Here is a 19,242-nt window from a genome sequence, read left to right as displayed (position 1 = left end):
GAAAAGAGCCTCGAGCATATGTTTTCTTTTATTTTTTTATCTTTTATTTTTTTGTATTTTATCTTTTTTTTTACAAAGAGTCTCATCAATATTACATACAAATGCGTAATTTCTCTCGAACGAATGAATGGAATACATCCATATATAATTTATCGAGCGACTCTTTAATTAAGAATATACACTTTATTTCCGCTTTGTAAAAATTTAAATAGATTATTGAAATATTCTATTTGATTATATGTCAATATAAATAATTATACATCCAATTTAAATAATTATATATCTAAATAAAACTAGATTAATAATGAAAAAATAATACTGTTTGATATTATAATTATAAATTACTAGAAAATTTGGAAAATGCTTGTGTGATGCTCGCGTGCGTATCGCTGTTGCAAACTTTGGAAAGTGTAATGCAATTCTAATGAAGGAACAACACGAGGTTTTGGCGAAAGAATTGTTAACGCCAGCGATTAAAACCATGTACGGTTTACACTCAGTTACGAAAGTTTCCTGCAATTGTTATCAACATGGCACTAGAGAGATTAAGTGCAACTGTAGATTTAAGAGGTTTAAATAAGAAATTCCCGCATCTGTAAAATGCACGAGGCGGCATTTAAAGAATAGAAATTCTTACACAACAATTAGACTTTGCAAGAGAAGATACCAAATTAAAAATAGGTAAAAGCTAACACGAGCGTCTCAGAAATTCATTATCTCCTCCTCTTCATCCAAGAGTAAATTCGCGATAAATCATTTCCTCCCCCTGTAATTACAGTTATCTTGCAGAAAAGTGAAGAGCTGTTTGATCCAAGAATATGAACGAGACCCGAATAGAAATGTATAGAGTCTGAATAATCGCTGAAGTCGGCAAATTATGCAGATCATGGATCATATTCTTTTTTGATAGGCATCACCGTCCGCTTAATCTTCACGGGTTACTTGCGTATTCATAGCACATATAGCGATATAATTATGTAAGTACGCTGCGAAAGTCGAGAGAGTTGCTCCTTATTCGCTTTTATCGCTTTCGCGTCAATCGCGTTGCGTTTTGAAAATAAAACCGACGTGAGTTCTCGACGAGCGAAATCGTTTATATCGAATCGCGGATGTTTTAATGACACCGACGTGTCATTAAATCAAAACAGCTGATTACGCGCATCGTTTGTTTCATAAATATCTCCATCGTACATTGCACAACAATCTAAGAATCACTGGCTTCGATTGTTTTGCGATTAGTCACCGTAAATCATTTTGTATTATCTCGTTAATTCATGAATAATTAATTATCTTAAGGTATTTAAAAATTTATAAAGAAATAAATACACATGTTTATGACGATACAATACTATTTTCAAATTGCTGTTATTTTCAAAGTTTTCAAGCTTCCAACACACATTTGGACCCTCTGTGAAATCTTCTAAAAAGCATGTATAAAAAATCAGCTCCAATAATTGAAATTTAAATCGTAACATCAGGAATCACAGTTTATCGTAAAAATTATTTATGGGAGATGCAATCATAGAGGAAGGCAAATTTACACAATAAAAAATCTACAATACTGTTAAATATAGCTCTATAGAAGACTCGACACATACATACATGTATGAAGACACATGTGTCACAAAGTCAAATATAAAAAAAAATACACATCAACGCTTTTGTACAAGTCTTTTTTTTGAAATTATCGACTTCCCACTGCGTGGTCAGAGAGCTTGAACGTTTGACATTCACAATCGTCGCACAATCTTCGGCGAACGAACAACGAGGCTCGCTGAATATACCTGACACTGACAGACCTCGCGGAAGAAGAACAGAATAGGTGAGAAAAAGAGAAAGGAACAGAGAGAAAGAGAGAGAATCCTCCTCCATGAGTCTCGTCCAGCATAAGCCTCTGTGGGTAGGGAATGCATCTGGTACTGGTTGGTTCACTCAGAGAACCACTGAATGCACACTGATGAGCTTCATATGTATACATCTACAATAAATATAAAGTGTACAATTTTGTGTGTATGAGTGTGTAAAACACGCGGTAGAAGACCTAGCATGACGACATAACAGGACAACAAAGAGTTTAAGCTTCACTCATGGTATCTCCACCAAGTTTTATGCGAAACCAAACTCCCCCTTACTTACTCCTAACTTGGCCTCGCCTTGAAAGGTGAGAGAGCCATCTCCAAGTTTCGTGTGGAAATTCGACCAAAGTGTAGCTTATCAGAAATTTCTATCATGGAAATAAATCGATTTTTTTTAAATGCCTTTATCCCATTAAACATCATGGGCAAAAAAATCTCGTAGTCACTCTGCTTTACTATTTTTTCATCCTCCACAATATGTTTAATCAAAGGATTGCGATAGCTACAACGATCATATGTATAATTTTAACCGAAGAAAAGTTAAAAATTTGTCGCGAGGAAGAAACACAATATAATTTCGCGAATTTCTTAGGTGTCTCACTTTCGTTCGGATAGGAGTTTTTTTTAACAAAAGTTCGCGAAACGAGTTTCCAAGCACTGCAGTGATTGACTTGCGTTTAACACCTACAGGAAGAGAGAAAGAGAGAGAAGTGGAACCCGTCACCGCGGTTTACGGTACAACTATTGAGGGTCGCTGCAAACGTCATAGCGAGACCCTCGACCGAGTGCTGATTACCTCATTGTTGCTTTAAAGTCACGGTTCTTTTTCTCTTTTTTTTACTTGTAAAAGGCGCGTAAAACAGGATGTTGAATTGGGACATTCGCGATTGCGGAAATCGAGCCGTTAAAACATTTAGCTGCCGCTACCGGTTGCGACTTTCGCAACCTGCTATTCTCTCGATCCTCTTGTTGTGACTTCGGATTGACTGCGAACAAGCTGAAGGTATTACTCAAATAAGGAAATCAGTCTATTTTCTAATTAAGATGTTGCTTAAATGTAATGAATAATAGTTTAATAATTCAAATTAATGTATTTCGACGAATTTTTGATCAACTCAAGGCACCAACTCTTCGTTCTTTACGACCCTTCCATGCTTACAAGCGAACCCGATAGGGGACAAGACAATTTATTCCTGCGGTTAGGATACCACGCGACAAAGATGACACTTCATTGCAGTTTATTGACAATTATAATTTTAATTAATGACGCTTGCGGTCGAGCGTTGTTAGAGCTTCATGTACGATCGTTCACGATGACGTCAGTCAAGATGACGCTTTGGCAAAAATAAATCATCATCATATTTACGCGATCCAATATACACAATTATAGAAGACTATGCCATTCGATGTCAAATGACGCAAAAAAAATGGTGATTTCGCGCACTCCAATTATACATATATATATATATATATATATATATATATATATATATATATATGTGTGTGTGTGTGTGTGTGTGTGTGTGTGTGTGTGTGTGTGTGTGTGTGTGTGTGTGTGTGTGTGTGTGTGTGTGTGTGTGTGTGTGTGTGTGTGTGTGTGTGTGTGTGTGTCTGGCAATATAAATCGATTTTAATATTTAATTAAAGCTATTCATCGATCCTTTTACTATTATATAAACGCTAAAGAACCTCGTTCTTTCCGATCGACGATGTTTATATCCCTAGAACAGTATAAATATAATTAAGAAATTATGATCATTAAAATGATCATAATCCCCGTGTCTGCGAGCGAGCAATCGTTAGCACATTACACGTGAATAAAAAAAAAGTGAAAGCGATTAATTAAAATCGTCTTACGTTATTATTCGCTTCGCAAATACTCACCGATGTCCGAGAAAACTTGGTTTCGACAATAAAAAAAATTACATCGCGGCAGCTGCCGACAGTTTCTAGACGGTCCTCGCTCAAAAACCAGATGCCCTCCGATTATCGAATATTTCGGTGCACATCTGGATACTTTCCTTGTTAAAGTGAGAAACAGTAAAGAGAAATTTGAGGTATTTTTTGAGGTTTTTTTTCCTTAGCGGAGAAAAAATCTTTTCATAAAGAATTGTGTTTTGTGCTCCTTAAATTAATCTAATACTATTAATATTCCATTTTGTATGAAAAAAAATTTCAAATATTTTATGTGTTTCAAAAACGGACGACTAATTTGACTATCAATTAGGACATTAAAGGATGTTTGAGTTTTGCATCTTGCATAACTATTAAGTTAACACAGCCACCCAAGTACAATCGAGTAGAAATTTATTATTTTGCTAATTCCTTTCATTTTTAATTTATCTCTATAATTATATTAATTCCTATAATTAATTGGAATAATTATATTAATTCCTATAATTAATTGGAATAATTAAAATTTTTATTATTCTTTGAAAAAGCGAGAGAATCATCGTTTTTTATGAAGGGAATTTTTGCACTGTGTACTTAATACGATTATCCACTGTTAAAAATGTATAGACATATAAATGTCATATATAATGTAATAAAGTTTGTGCAATGTAAACACTTACTTTTATCTACTTGAAAGCGGCATAAGATTCATTGATAAGAATCCAACCAATGATATGCAGAAATATTAAGTGATTTATTAAATATTCTATAAGATAGAAAATTCTCTATAAACAGAAAAATGTGACAGATTCTTAAATTTTTAAAAACAAATTTTTCAAAACAATTCAGTATTTTTTCTGAGACATGCCACATAATATGTTTATGAAATTATTAAATAATTTGCGTAGCTAGTCTATATAACTTTCATGAATATCTTGAAAACTGATTATATTATGTATGTGTGAATATATGTAAATGTAATATCGATTTTAACATAAGTTATTTGAGGATTAATAAATGGTAATGAACAATGGCAATGACTAACTTTGTTTTTCATTATTGACACATGTCAACATATTATTTTTTTCTATAGCGCATTTTTCTATAGTCATAAATTGACTTGTAATATCGTCAAATATATGTAAATAAATGCAACAAGACTTACTTTATGGAGAAAATTGGTAAAAGTTAACGTGCTTCATTTCGGATGAATTGTTGATGATGGAATGTATGAAATGCTCGATATGTTTTACATGAATATGAAATCATACATAGAAAGTTTCGAAAGTATCCGTTGCACTTTCAAGTTCAAAAATGTTTAAGAGAAATTTAGAATAGATTATATATTATAAAATTTATAACATTAATAAAATACTTAATACAGTATTCCTAATAGAGAGAAAAAAAGTGATGTAATTAATTGTAAGAAGATTTCAGAATTTATTGAGAAACATTTAATTATGATATACTATTAACCGCGATTAGGCTCCGATTGTCATTTGATAAATGAATGATAAGCGATAAATTTCCACTCTTAAACTTCTAAAAATAGAGAAGTGTTTTTTAAGAAAATATCAGCATATTTTACATCAAGTATCTACTTCATAGGTATTTTTATTGTAAAGACGTTATCAATCGCAGGTGTATTATTCATGCCACATTATTAATTCGAGGAGTGATTTCATGGTGCAAATAACACGAGATAAATTATCTATAATTGATGTACATCGTAAATGTAGAAACTTTTTTCGCGTGTTGAGTAACATTGAAACATGTCATAGAAAAACGATCGCGAACAGACGATTGCGTGTATAAAGCGAATGATAAAATCGCTTTTCTCGAGCAGCGAAGCAGACGAAGAGCCCATTTCACGAGATAATCCGGTTTCGTGCTCTAAAAAATATAATATCGAGGTCAGCTTGACGCGACATCGGGATCCGAAACCTTTGTTCTTTCTATGCGTGTTGAAAATTGCAATCGTACGCGCGCGCGTGTATGTGTGTGTGTGTTCGCTTCGTGTTGCGTTTGTTCCCCGTATGTCAGAACAATTATATAAACGAGTATCTCTCATATGTATATTTAATTGCGAGACATAACCACGGCGTCCGGCCATACAGAGTGTCTCGGAAGTTACGTACTTTCTCTTCTCTTTTCAAAGTGTGACTTCTTTCAAGAAATGCGCGGCTGCCGATACGTTCTGTACATTTGATCGCCGACTTTTTCCATTTTAATTCAATTAAAAAAACTCATTTCAGATGACATGTAATTTGCAGCAAAATTCGAGACAGACTTTTATTTAATTTTATGTTTTGCATAATGTTTAAATTATTTAAAAAGAAAGTTATATGTGTGTAAAATTATTAATAATTATATATAATTAAAATTTTATAAGAGTAAATTAAATGGGCGTTTTTAAACGGATAACAAAACCCTAACTTAACCTCAAATTTTTAAAAAATTTAATATTCTAAAACAGGCTAAACTTGAATAGAATTTAAATTCAACTTCTACAAAAGAATTATCTCGAGGTATTCATAAAAAAAATATTCAAGAAGATAAAATCCTAATCTAACCTCAAATTTTTAAAAAATTTAATATTCTAAAACAGGCTAAACTTGAATAGAATTTAAATTCAACTTCTAAAGAAGAATTATCTCTAAGTATTCATAAAAAAAATATTCAAGAAGATCTTGAAAAAAAGTGACGTTCAATCAAAGTCAAAAGCAATTTCACTCATTAATCGAGACTCGCGTAAAGCGACTTTATAACCGCCCCGTATATACGGAATAGATTCGCGCGCTGACGTTTGCTTATTCCCAGGAAATACCGGCTGTAAAAACCGCGGATTCCCGCGTCGACGGTCTGTCATATCCGCGAACAAGTACCTTCGCGTATCTGGCGTCTTCTCATAGGCTGCGGCGCGCCGGTGCGTCTTCTCCTCGCGTAGGTGTGTACCGGCACTATCAGTCTCGGCCTCGGAATGAGGAAGCCGCCCTGAGCACTGCCGGAGGACGGCTGGTTCACCTCGGAGCACTCGCTGTCGGTGGTGCCGGTGCTGCTGGATCCCCTGGAACGCGCGTCCTCGTCCCTCGTCGAGGACGGCTCCTCCAGTTTGCCCTCGAGCTGCGACACCACGTCGACATAGGGTCGCCCGACATAGGGTGACTCGTCCTCCTGCTGCCTGGCGGGAGTCTTGATGCCGCTTTCGGCGCCGTTGCTGGTCCAGTTGACCCTGCACTCGCGCCAGCTGGCCTCGTAAAGCAATTCCATGGCTCGGCCGCGAGTCGCGTCCGGGTCCAGGAGGAGTTCCGGGTCCTCCAGGACCGCCCGGCCTGGATAACTCCGTACCTTCATGACTTGGAGTTCGCGTCTACTCCAGCCAGAGACAGAAGCAGGGAAACGGAGCCCGCTCTCTATGAACTTTCGCCAGCGATTTTTCTCGAACTACTCGACGCGCGCAAAGGCCAAAGGCCCGAGCACATTGCTCGACGACAAGGTAGTTCTCGTCTGGCAAAATGAATCCGATAACGATTCTCAGATGCGTTCAGGGAAGCGCGACAGGTGGGCGCAGCAGGTAGGCGCAACAGGTGGGCGCATTCTTGACAATTACGTTTTTCCGCCCTACGTTCTTAAATGTCGCGCTCGAAAAGCTCAAGACGGAGCGGTGTCAGGCGATGAAAATAAATTCCAGAGATAATATCTCGAGTCTCTGACATCCGGAGATGACAAAATCGCGAGCAACCGAGAGACATCACGACCGCGGTTGGCGCTGGTCCAGGAAAAATTCACTTATTTTCGAACTTGCGTCTGAAGGTACTCCTTAGTCCGGGTTTATGGGACCAACAATTGCGAGAAGACTAAGAAAGAAGTTGGACCAACACCAGGCGACCTCGTCAGTTCAGCGATCGCTCATTCGCAACATCCGGCGCCGACGAACAACGGATCGCTGCGGGACAGATCGAGCGCGAAACCGGGCCATCTCCGGCTGTCGATCTTCTGTCACAGTCCCAGTTCGAAGAGAACACCTCGCGATCCTTGCACCTCGGTTCCCGTGCTCAATATCCTCGATATCCTCGCGCACCGTGAGAAATTCCGACATCTGTCAGGACGTCGCCTCGTAGCGAGACTTCCCGGATCCCGGCGACTAGGACTCCCTTCCCCTCGCGATCGATCACATTCACAGTCACACGTGGCGTTCCTTTTCAAAACGACAAGCGGTATCCTGTCAAAGGAGGACACCGCAATAACACCACGAGCGGCGTCGCGTCGCGCCTAACGCTCACTGACAGTATTCGCGACTGGTGAAAAGCATGCTCATGTGAGCGGTAAGCGAGAGACAGAAAGAGAAAGAGAAAGAGAAAAAGAGAGAGCAGTATCACGAGAGAGAGAGAGAGAAAAAGAGAGAAAGAGACTCCCTTCCCTCGACAATTCGCGGGAATCCCCACCATGGACGCTGCGCTCGTGAGAGAAAGGACAGGGGTTCTCATTTCGCCGATCTCACTCGCCCCCGCGATCGCTCCCACGATATAATAAAAGCGCAGCGCAGTTTTTATGACCGCCAAGATCCGGGAGGATTCGAAATTAGAGGACGGTCCTGTACCAACTTCATTAGCTACGTGTTAATTTGACACCATGATTTTTCACGCGTTGTTGGTTTCTTCAGGACTTTCTTTATTTTCATAGAATTTTTAGAACAATCGGAAAAGTGATGAGTTTTATACTATTTCGTAAAATAATTCGTTTTAAACAGGATTTCTTTGAATTTTGAGCCTAACCTTGCAACACTTTCGAAACTTTCTCTTTTGTATTTATGTAAAAAAACTTACAACAATCATTTGTTATGGTTATTAAGTATAGATGAGTCATTGTAGATAAAAATATAACACCTTGTATAAATATAAAAAAATATAAGAAAAATTTAAGAGAAAGGAAACAATTCCATTATATTAAATACAAGATTTGAATAATTTTTCTAAGTAGATATGTAAAAATAATATTTATTTTTACATGTAAAGATTTATGTTTACACATGTAGATATGTAGAAATTTAATTTCACACATCTGCACATGTAAACATAATATTTACATTGATGTTTACATATTTAGATATGTAAAAATTTGATTTTACACATCTGCACATATAAACAATACATTTACATTTATGTTTACATATGTAGATATATAAAAATTTAATTTTACACATCTACACATGTAAACATAATATTTACATTTATGTTTACATGTGTAGATATGTAAATATTTATTTTTATGTGTAAGCGAAGGAATGTGCATTATCTTTGATTGCTTATAAATCTTAATTTTGAGCTTAAAAATTTTTTATCATAAGCAAATTTTAATTCTAGATATTTAAATATCTATTCGCGTCTAGACTTAAACAATATTACGATAATATACCGTATATACGGGGTGTACGAGTCGAGTGCGCTCGTCGTCGATTACATGACTGCAACGACACGGATGAGTGATAACACTAATAATCGGATCAGTTGGGAAAGAAAGAGAGGAAAGCGACGTATTTTTCTGTGAAAGTAAGATACGGCACGTCAGTCATTACGAAATCGCATTGGTGCTTTGTTCGACGGAAATCGAATTCCGGGAGAAAGAGAATTATATACCAATGTTCATATAATCGGTTTTACATAAATCCGACGTTCACGTTGATACCACCCACGGTTTCTATCAAAGAAGATTAATAAATATCGAATTAATGAATAAATACAATTATTTCGATGTATCTATTTTTTTCCTCTTAAAATTTCCGGCAAAATCAATTTTCACTATCGGCTGTGTAATCAAAATGCATATAGCAAATCAGTTCCTAATTTTAACTGGAATTATATATTTAGTTACTGCAATTTTTGTATTAGTTACTTGCAATTTTTTTCTGTCCAGAAACTGTCCAGGAGTTTTCCAGAAGAAATCCTACAACGCAGTTATTTTTTTCCAGAAGTAAAGATTATTTTAAAAAAATGCGAGTCTCTTAAGTTAACATAATCTTCGACAACGATAAATAATTGATTAAACAGTTTTAATGTGAATGTAAACTTGAAGTCAACGATGAGAGTATATTTAATTTGTGCGAATTGTCTCCTTTTTATTCTACAACGTATAATCAAGAAATTTTATGATATCACTGTTGACAGTTTAAGTGCACGAGATTAATTTTTTTTAAATATATATTTAAGAAATTTAAGAAATGTCTCGGTGGAAAAATCCAAATAACTATTTATATATTTTTCTTTTATTGAGGACGAATATATCACACGCAGCTCTAATAGATAAACAAGAACGAGTGACGTACTAGAATTAAAGTAGATTGGGAAGGCACAGAAGTGTGAGAAATATTGATTTTAAAATAGCGCAGCTAATGTATTACTGTTTTTCACCCTCAATCTTTCATCCACCGGCAGTTGAAGCTGTCAACGTCAGAAATAATACGCCGGAAATATTCTTTTAACGCGGACATATCCCAATATATCCGTTTCTACTTCACTTTCTCGTGGATCACTGTCATTTTATAGACAAATTAGTGAAATTTTACGAAATTTTTTAAATGAATTTTATATGAAATTTTATGACCTATTATAATAATCTACTCACATATCTATTTTACGTTGTAAAATTTTTAATATTGTTCCATCGAAACTATCTTATTTCATAAAGATGTGTGATTGTATTCACTTACGCTCCATGACAAAGACAATAGAACCAACATCGCCCTCTTGAATAATTATCGAGCCAGCCGGAAACGTAACAGGATACATACAATCGACGATCTCTCGGATTTGCGTGAGTTCTAAATTTTTCATAAAGTCGTTGTCCAGAATGGCAGTCTTGATTAGTTCGCGAGACCTTGAAACAGAAGCAGACACATCATTAAATTTTACTCTTTTATACCAAAAGGAGTAAATAATTCTTGCACAAAAAAGTGAAAAAGGAATAATATTTTTTCATAGTCAATTGCAAGTTATATTCGTGGATGCAATTGTGTAAAAAAGTGATATTCATCAAGTGCGAAATATGTATAATCTAATATGAACTTCTTAAATTTTTAAAGCATACAAAGAAAGTAAGAGTAATATAAATATTGAATCATATTTTCCATATAATTACGTGCACAAATAACTGTCAATTGGCATACAATATTAAAAATCTTATAGCTGCAGATTTTTAACAAATCTGGAATTTTTAAAATAAAAAGATTTCATTTAGAATTATATAATAATATAATAAAGAATAAAATATATCATAATTATACAATTATCTGATAGAGAAAATCTCTGTATTATAGCATGCTATAAAATTAATATGCCTTCTTAAATAAGTTCTGTTTACAGTTATAAAATCATTAATGCGTAATTATTATTTTCAGTGAAAGGCCTACTCTACCATTATTAACTACATCGATTATGTAATGCAAATTTAAATTATATATCGCATGTTATATTACTTGAATCGTACAAGTCAATTCACGTGTAATAATCATCTATTAGTAATAAATAAAGATATCTATTTGAAATAACAAAAATATAAAATAGCTTTCAGACCGAAGTCTATTTTATAAATTTATTTTGTATAATTTTATAATTATTTATAAATTACATGTATGAATTTTAATTCTGCATTAATATAAATATATGTATTTATGCGATAAATACTTTCTGTAAGCAATAATTATTTTTAATATATTTTTTTAACCGGAGAGATTTTATCCTCCCTTATTAATATTTTTTTTTTCTCTTAAATATATTAATAAGCGAGGATAAATCTCGAAGCAAATAAAAAAAAGAGGATGTCACGCGACACATTCGATCCGAGGGCACCGGTCTACCTTTTCGGTTTGGTGAACTTCACCACCGGCTTGGCCGTGTCATTTCTGAGAGGTTCGGCCGATATGGCCTGCCGCTTTAGCCTAGGATTAGAATTGATGGCGTTGGACGCCAAGCTCAGGTCGACAATCTGCCGGAACTTATCGATCTCGTTCTGCAGGTAACGGATCGTGGCGTCGCGCTCCTCGAGCGCCTTCTCGAGCATCTCGACAATCTCGTCGCGACGTCGCAACGCCTCCGTACGCTCGTACAACAATCGTTTTAGGTCACGTATCGAATCCATTCTCTTTTCCCTCCTCTTCTCCCTTTCTCTTTCTCTTTCTCTCGTGAAATCCGAACGACACTCCTTCCTTGTCCTTCAATATCGCGCGCAAGCCATACACCGCGAAAATATCACTCCTTCATCTTCCAGCGAAGGTTCTACCAAGGGAAATGCGCAAGAGCAAAGATGGAAATATTCACATATGTCTATCGTATCCAATTCCCGGGCCCCATTATTTGAACCTAACCTAAGATGACAGTGTGATGATATTTATATGAATGATCTAATCTTGGTCATCAATCTCAAAGCTGACACAGTATTTTTTAGGATTTCGATATGATTAATCAGTAGAACTTTGACTATTTCTCAAACATGTTTTTTATATAGTTTCTATTCTCGGTTCCAAAGCAAGATTATCTACGATTAAATGTAAAAAAAGCACCTGAAGACATACCAAGTCCAATTTTTTATTTCATTTTTTATTTTATTTTACTTTATTTAGAATTTATTCGAGTCATAGTATTAATTGAATATTTCTCGCCAGAATTTTCTCGAGAAAACATGATAGATTAAAAAAGACTCTAAACAAAAAAACTTTAACTCGAAGAAATTTTTTAGAAAATTTCTATACATTAAATATTTAGTAAAATTAAGACAGTTTTAAATATTAATAGTTAAGGTTGAGTCCAGCGAATGAAAAAAATCCAGTAAAAAATTCCAGTTTTTTTATTATCTCGAATGATTAATTTAATGGAATAAACTATAATAGTAGAAATTATAGAAATAACTAGTATGTGCAACATTAAAAAATATATTTATATAATTTTATACAAAAAAATATTTTTGCTTTATTTAATAAATTAATTAATAAATCATACTAATCACTATAGAGTTTAAAAAAATAAAATCAATATAATAATAAATTATTTTTAAATTTAAATTAACATGTGAATTTTTAAAACAAAAACTTTGGAGACATCTTACTAAATTTTACATTAATTTTTAGTTTAATAAAAAATATAATAATAATAATAAAATTAAAAATCTTTGCCAATATATTTTGAAGAAAGGTGGGACTTTGCCAACTGTCAATAATAATTCTAAGGAAAGCCGGGAGCAAAATTCGAGTTTCTCATCAACAGTCGAAGACGATTCCAAAAGTTAGCCAGATATATTTATTTCTTCGATGTAATAAGCCAAAGTTAGAAGCATCGATTATGTAAGAAGTTGGAAACGAATAAGTGTTCTTAAAATAACAAAAAGTATAGTTTAGGAAATTGTTTTTGACAGAATAAGGGTGCATTGTTCGAAATAAGATTTCGCATTTATAAATGCTTGAAAACTTGAAACAGGTGAAGCTTTCATGCAACTTGACAATAAAATTGCGATTGCAGTAAGACTCTAACGTGAGATTATTAGCAGACTGACTAAAAACATTCACATCTTGGATAATCGTTTAATGATTCGCTGTCAAGAGTAGCTATATTTAACTACGCGTTTGCAATCATATTGCAATCGAAACACGTGAAGAAAATAATCATTTGCCTTCGGCGCTTTCCGCTTTAGCAGTTCCTCAAGTTCAATATTTCTTTTCGTATAGTTCACATATTTCTTGTATAAATAAAAATATATATATATAATCTCGTTTTTATTATTATACAGACAATGCAAGAAAAAATGCAAATAAAGTGATTCAATAAAGCTGAACTGGAAATGTACAAGTTGATTTATAGATCAATAAAAAAGGCATTTGAGAATTATTTCTTATATATTTAAATTGAATTGAAAAATTACGAAAAAAATATTAGACTTAATTAGGATGAATATAACAATAAGAACGAATATTTACTCTCCTCAATCTGCTCCAATCAAAGCAATCTATATTACTGACATTCAAAAGCGACGAGTGCACTGATTCACTCTAAAATTGTTCCTTTTTCTGTCCCTAAATCATTACCAAAAATTTCACACGAGCCAGGCTAAATGATCGAAACGTGCGTTAATATTGCTGGAGATATTAGATACAACTGGGTAGTCTCTTGATTTATCGAAGACATGTGTTTCATCGCATACAGAATCTCCGTCTCTTCCAGACTTTTTATTGAACGTTGCTCAATTTGGCGCAGACTTCCAGCTTCGTTCAATCTGTTCTAATCAAGCGATCTACAGCATCAAGATCAGTATCAACTCACTAGTGTGTCTCGCGTGACCACTTGTTACATCAACCGAATCGAGAAGTAAATGTATCGCAAGAAAATCATACGATATTGAACCAACCGAGGGCTTTTGCAAAGAATCTGTTCCAGACGACCAAACTTCACGTTCACACCTTATTTCATTGCATCGATTGCATACGATGTTATTACGCGGAGACGCTTTTATTGCATCATCGATGAAGAAAAGGACCGATTCATCGAGCGAGGAGAGAATTTAGACCAATTAACTCGTTCGTGTGATCATTTCCTTTCGCAGGTTCCATAAACATCAGTTGAACCGTAGTTAACTTCAATTATTGTTCCTGAGAATAATTCATTAGAAATCGCCAGTTTAACGGGACACTCGCTTCGATGCTTTCAACAAGGGATTGCGACCGATGTAATCTCGCTGAACACGAGTCCACCTTTCTACAAGAGTAGAGGACCAATTGTCAGATTTCCACTTCGACACGAGCTAGCATAAGAATCACTCGCGTTCGTAAGCTCGAGATTTGAGTTCACTCGAAATGAAATCACCGAAATCTAATCAGTATTAAAAAGTATTATCCTTGGACTCGAATCAAATTAGCAATTTTTAAAACGAACGGAAACGGATGTCGCACGAGGAGCGAACTGTCACTCCGAAGTGACACGAGGGAACTGACGATCGAAGAGGAGCACGCGTGCTGAACCAAGTATGTACCCGCTCTTCGGGTTCGCGTGTAGGACCGGCAACGACTAACGATTCTGTAGTACGCGGGTCGGCTATTTTTACGTTTTAATCACGACTCTCGCGGCTTCTCCTCGAAACTCCCGCCATCGCGTTCGGCAGTCAATTAAAAAACAAAAAAGAGAGAGAGAGAGAGAGAGAGAGAGAGAGAGAGAAAATTGGCCTCTTTCGATCATTTCGATCTTGCGATCGTTGTTTCTGATCATCGTTACGATCATACGTGCCGATCTAGCCGTGAATATACGTGCGTTTACTATTGTTACGCACTGACAATGGCGTAGGAGGAAAGATCGAAGGACACGACGAAAGAAATTTGTCACTTTCTTTATTTCGAGAAATTTTTTGACTATGTGAGACCCCTTCAGTTTTTCCATTTCCTCTTTTTTAATCTTTTCAGCCATATATTTTTCCTTACATCCAAAATTTTAGCAAATTCGTTTTCCGAGGTTTCTCTTGGTCGCTAAATTCGAATCTGATGTCAAAATTTTCAATTTAAAAAAATTCAAGATGGTGAAAGAAAATTATAAAAATTAAAAATTTTAATAATTTTAAAAATTATAAATTTTTTCCTTTAGATTCAAATTCTGTGATCAAGAAACTCTCAGAGAGAAAGTTTCAAGAAAATACAATTGTTAGTTTGGATTTAGAAAATATTGTATTTTTTATATAGAATTAATAATAAAAACAATATGGCGGAAAATTCTGAAAAAATTCTGAAAAATACTTTAGAGTGTACTTAATTCGTAAAAAAATTGCTCCTTTAATTTTCACGATAGATTAATAGAAAATGTATTTCTCCATGAAAAAGTATTAATTTTGACTATTTGTTTTTATATATGATATTTTTACAATTAATAATTAATGATATATTTTTTTTACACTTATTGGTGTTTTAGAGACTTTGTAGAAACAAAGAAACTCGGAATTCGTTGTTGTAAAAAGTAGTTGAAAGGATGAAAAATTGCGAAAGAAAAGGTGAGTCGCTGAGCGACCCATCATGACGCAAAGGATTAATTCGCAGCATTTTAATTAATGATTAAAATTACCTTATATTAACAGAATAATAAATAGATATTAAGAATGAGACAAAAGAGAAAGAGAGAGAGAGATGGGGTTTTGCTCCCCCCAGATAAAAAATATAGAGAAAAATTAAAAAGAGATGTATTATCTGTGTATTATCTCTATTAATAACAATATATTTTCGATAATGATATATTTTCTTCCCAGATAAATTATTAATAATAATATTTCTTATCTATCTATTAATTAATTATCTATCTATTCTTATTTATTAATAACGATATATTTTCGATAATGATATATTTTCTGCCCAGATAAATTATTAGTAATAATATTTCCTATCTATCTATTAATTAATCTATCTATTAATTAATTATATCTATCTATTCTTATTTATTAATAACGATATATTTTCGATAATGATATATTTTCTTCTCAGATAAAAAGAAATATGCATTTTTTCTTCAAGATTCTCGAATCCACTCCTTAAAATTAAAACTCCCTTATTACGCCACTGCTTACGCTTTGTCAATCTACTTTTGCGTTGGCGAATGTGCTTGAAGCGATTTATTATGCCTCGTACCCGATGCGTCCTACATACGAAATCGGCCTTTAACCAGGTACGTCCCTGACTACGGCTTCCTTGACTTTGGCACGTTGATGTTAACCGCCAAGAGAAAAAGGTGTCTCTCTGTCTCTCTCACGAGGTGTGAGGAGTGACTCTTTACGGCACGTGTTTCCGTGTGCGATTCTCTAAAGCTTATCATCGACCTATCACCGATTTACGATCCATTCATTCGACACTTTATTCCCGAAGATTGCGTTTTTACATCGTCGAGAGAACGATTTGCGCCATCATTTTTCATCTCAACGAGCCAACAGTCATCGAGTCCGTAAGTCTTACGAATAAAACTGTCTTCGATGACTTCGATTTATATTTAGATATCGCGGAAATCGCGAGTTGATTTTCTGATCAAAGCTTCTCGTACTCGTAAGTTTAACCGGTTTAGATGTAATAACATGCCGCAAGATGTATTATCAAACACGTACGCATTCAAATGATAATCTGGCTATTGTGCATTCCGCTGACATAAATTGTAAGAACGTTATGAAATATCGGGAAAAAAAAGAATCATCGATGGCAGATTATCATCGCTTTTAGCTACGTGGATATATTATTTTATGTATTTTAATTTTGTATTTTAATTTTATATATTAAGAAGCTATTCAATATGTATTTGTTCCGTAAAATATGCTCAAAGTTCAATTCAGGCGAGTCTTTTACGATATTATACTTCATAATTACTCAATATTAAATTCAATAACTTTTTGCTATTATTCAGATTTATATAATAATAAAATTTTAATATGTATGAAAGATTCTATATTAGACTGATAATAACTGATAGAGAAAAAATATTTTTTATTTGCGTCTCTAGAACTGAAGATTCAATCAAATTCGTTGGGGAAAATGCATTGATACCTGATCAGAGCAAAAAAATATTAAACATGACATAATATTAAACAATAATATATGTATTAATAATATATATAACATATATATAAAATATATATAACATATCAAAACGAATCTTTTATTCAATTATTTCAAAAAATATTTTGCTATTTAGATCGTATAATTAATCGTACAATGAATTCTTTTATTATTTCTTAATAATTTTAATGAACTTTTCAATCAAAATGCGCATAATTGATCGAGATCGTAATTCAATTTGCAATGAAAGGATATGATTTATGAAAAATTTCTTCGTCATATCAAATTGGAAGGACAAAATTTCATATTAATCGAATCGTTAATTAATTGCGTAATGTTTGTTTTTTAAACTGTTATGAAAACCGATAATATTTAATAGAAAAATGAGAACATTGAATTAAATATGCTCACTTATTAAATAAAATGTAAATAATTAGAGAGAATCGCGAATCATTCTTCTCTTGATAATAAGTTTCCTTAATAAAAAATGTACACGTGTGATTATAAATCTTGCCTCGTTTTCAAAAACATAGCTATAAATCGCCAGACCCGCATGTATATAAAGTTCGTTTCGCACGATGCATAATTAATTAATCAATTATCGGAAAAGATGGCGGTTTTTGAAATTTAATTTAATTTAATTTAAATTGTGTGTATTTGTTGCGTGTGTGAGGATCAATATAAAATATAATTTATAATTTTTTCATTAATGTTGCATTTAAAATCGTGAAGATTTGTGTGAAGAATCCTCTTTTGAGCCGTGTGAAACGAGCTTAAAGCCTCCACATATGCGGGGTCGGGATTATTATGGGAACGCTTGAATTATTTAAGTCGCGTATCGAATCCTCAAAAGTCTCTTCGCGCGTTTCTATTTTGCAATCATTATTCTACGTACTCTCTATGCAAAAGCCTCAAGTAGAACAATGCCGGGACTCCCGTAACTCCTCGAATAATCATGCAAGATTTTACGATAATAAAACTTCGTACGAGACATGTTTATTTACAATAAACAAGTATGCTGTTCTATATATATATATATATATATATATATATATATATATATATATATATATATATATAGAACAGCATACTTGTTTATTGTAAATAAACATGTCTCGTACGAAGTTTTATTATCGTAAAATCTCACTTGATTATTCGAAGAGTATATATACAGGGTGACCCATTTTAACTTAGGCAGCCAAATAACTCGAAAAATAAGCAAGATAGAGAAAAATGTTTTAGACAAAAGTTGTATGGTTTCGAGGGGGCCATAAGATGGTATCATTGGTTTGACCTTGAAGAGTCATTTGAAGGTCACGTGAAGGTCACTTCAATTTTTTTAAATGGAACATCCTATATATTTTTGTACATTCTTGTAGCTCATCTCGAGAGCTTTCCAAAACACTATAATTAAGTACATTTTCGTTAAGTACTTTTTGAGTTATGAGGCTTGAAATAATTTCTTAATTTTACATAAACCGTAAAATATCTTGTAAAATATTCATTTTTCGATTACCTTACCTTAATAGTTTTATGTACAAAATAATGAGAGGAATCAATTGGTGTAAAGAAAACACATAGTTGTTTCGAAGAAAAAATATGTAATTTGCAATTAACAATTCCATATTTTTTCTTAAAAACAACTATGTGTTTTCTTTACACCAATTGATTCCTCTCATTATTTTGTACATAAAAGTATTAAGGTAAGATAATCGAAAAATGAATATTTTACAAGATATTTTACGGTTTATGTAAAATTAAGAAATTATTTCAAGCATCATAACTCAAAAAGTACTTAACGGAAAGGTACTTAATTATAGTGTTTTGGAAAGCTCTCGAAATAAGCTACAAGAATGTACAAAAATATATAGGGTATTCCATTTAAAAAAATTGAAGTGGCCTTCACGTGACCTTCAAATGACTCTTCAAGGTCAAACCAAT

At 33.7% G+C, this 19,242-nt stretch overlaps 1 protein-coding gene and 1 long non-coding RNA gene across 5 annotated transcripts in view; both read right to left on the bottom strand.

Annotated features, from left to right (window-relative positions):
• Window positions 1-19,242, bottom strand: part of For (cGMP-dependent protein kinase for) — a 44,197-nt gene that overhangs the window by 8,558 nt on the left and 16,397 nt on the right. For 2 of the 4 annotated variants that reach the window (XM_083108523.1, XM_083108549.1), the window contains exon 2: window positions 10,456-10,622. In XM_083108523.1, the coding sequence (XP_082964649.1) occupies window positions 10,456-10,622 (167 nt within the window). Of the gene's footprint in view, window positions 1-6,634; window positions 8,464-10,455; window positions 10,623-11,601; window positions 12,203-19,242 lie in introns of those variants that run through there. The other 2 variants (XM_083108539.1, XM_083108531.1) reach the window with 2 other exon arrangements.
• LOC145976976 (uncharacterized) lies at window positions 22-6,628 on the bottom strand. Its single transcript, XR_014440360.1, has 2 exons — window positions 3,741-6,628; window positions 22-3,577 (listed from the first exon to the last, which is right to left on the bottom strand). It is a non-coding gene; the product is annotated as an uncharacterized LOC145976976 (long non-coding RNA).

This window comes from Camponotus vicinus, unplaced genomic scaffold, assembly GCF_025532165.1.
Source record: "Camponotus vicinus isolate PSW18456_S1 unplaced genomic scaffold, iyCamVici1.0 SCAF_1, whole genome shotgun sequence".
Taxonomy (NCBI): Eukaryota; Metazoa; Arthropoda; class Insecta; order Hymenoptera; family Formicidae; genus Camponotus; species Camponotus vicinus.
The sequence above is the reverse complement of the archived record's forward strand: the minus strand, read 5'-3'. Positions and strand labels throughout refer to the sequence as shown.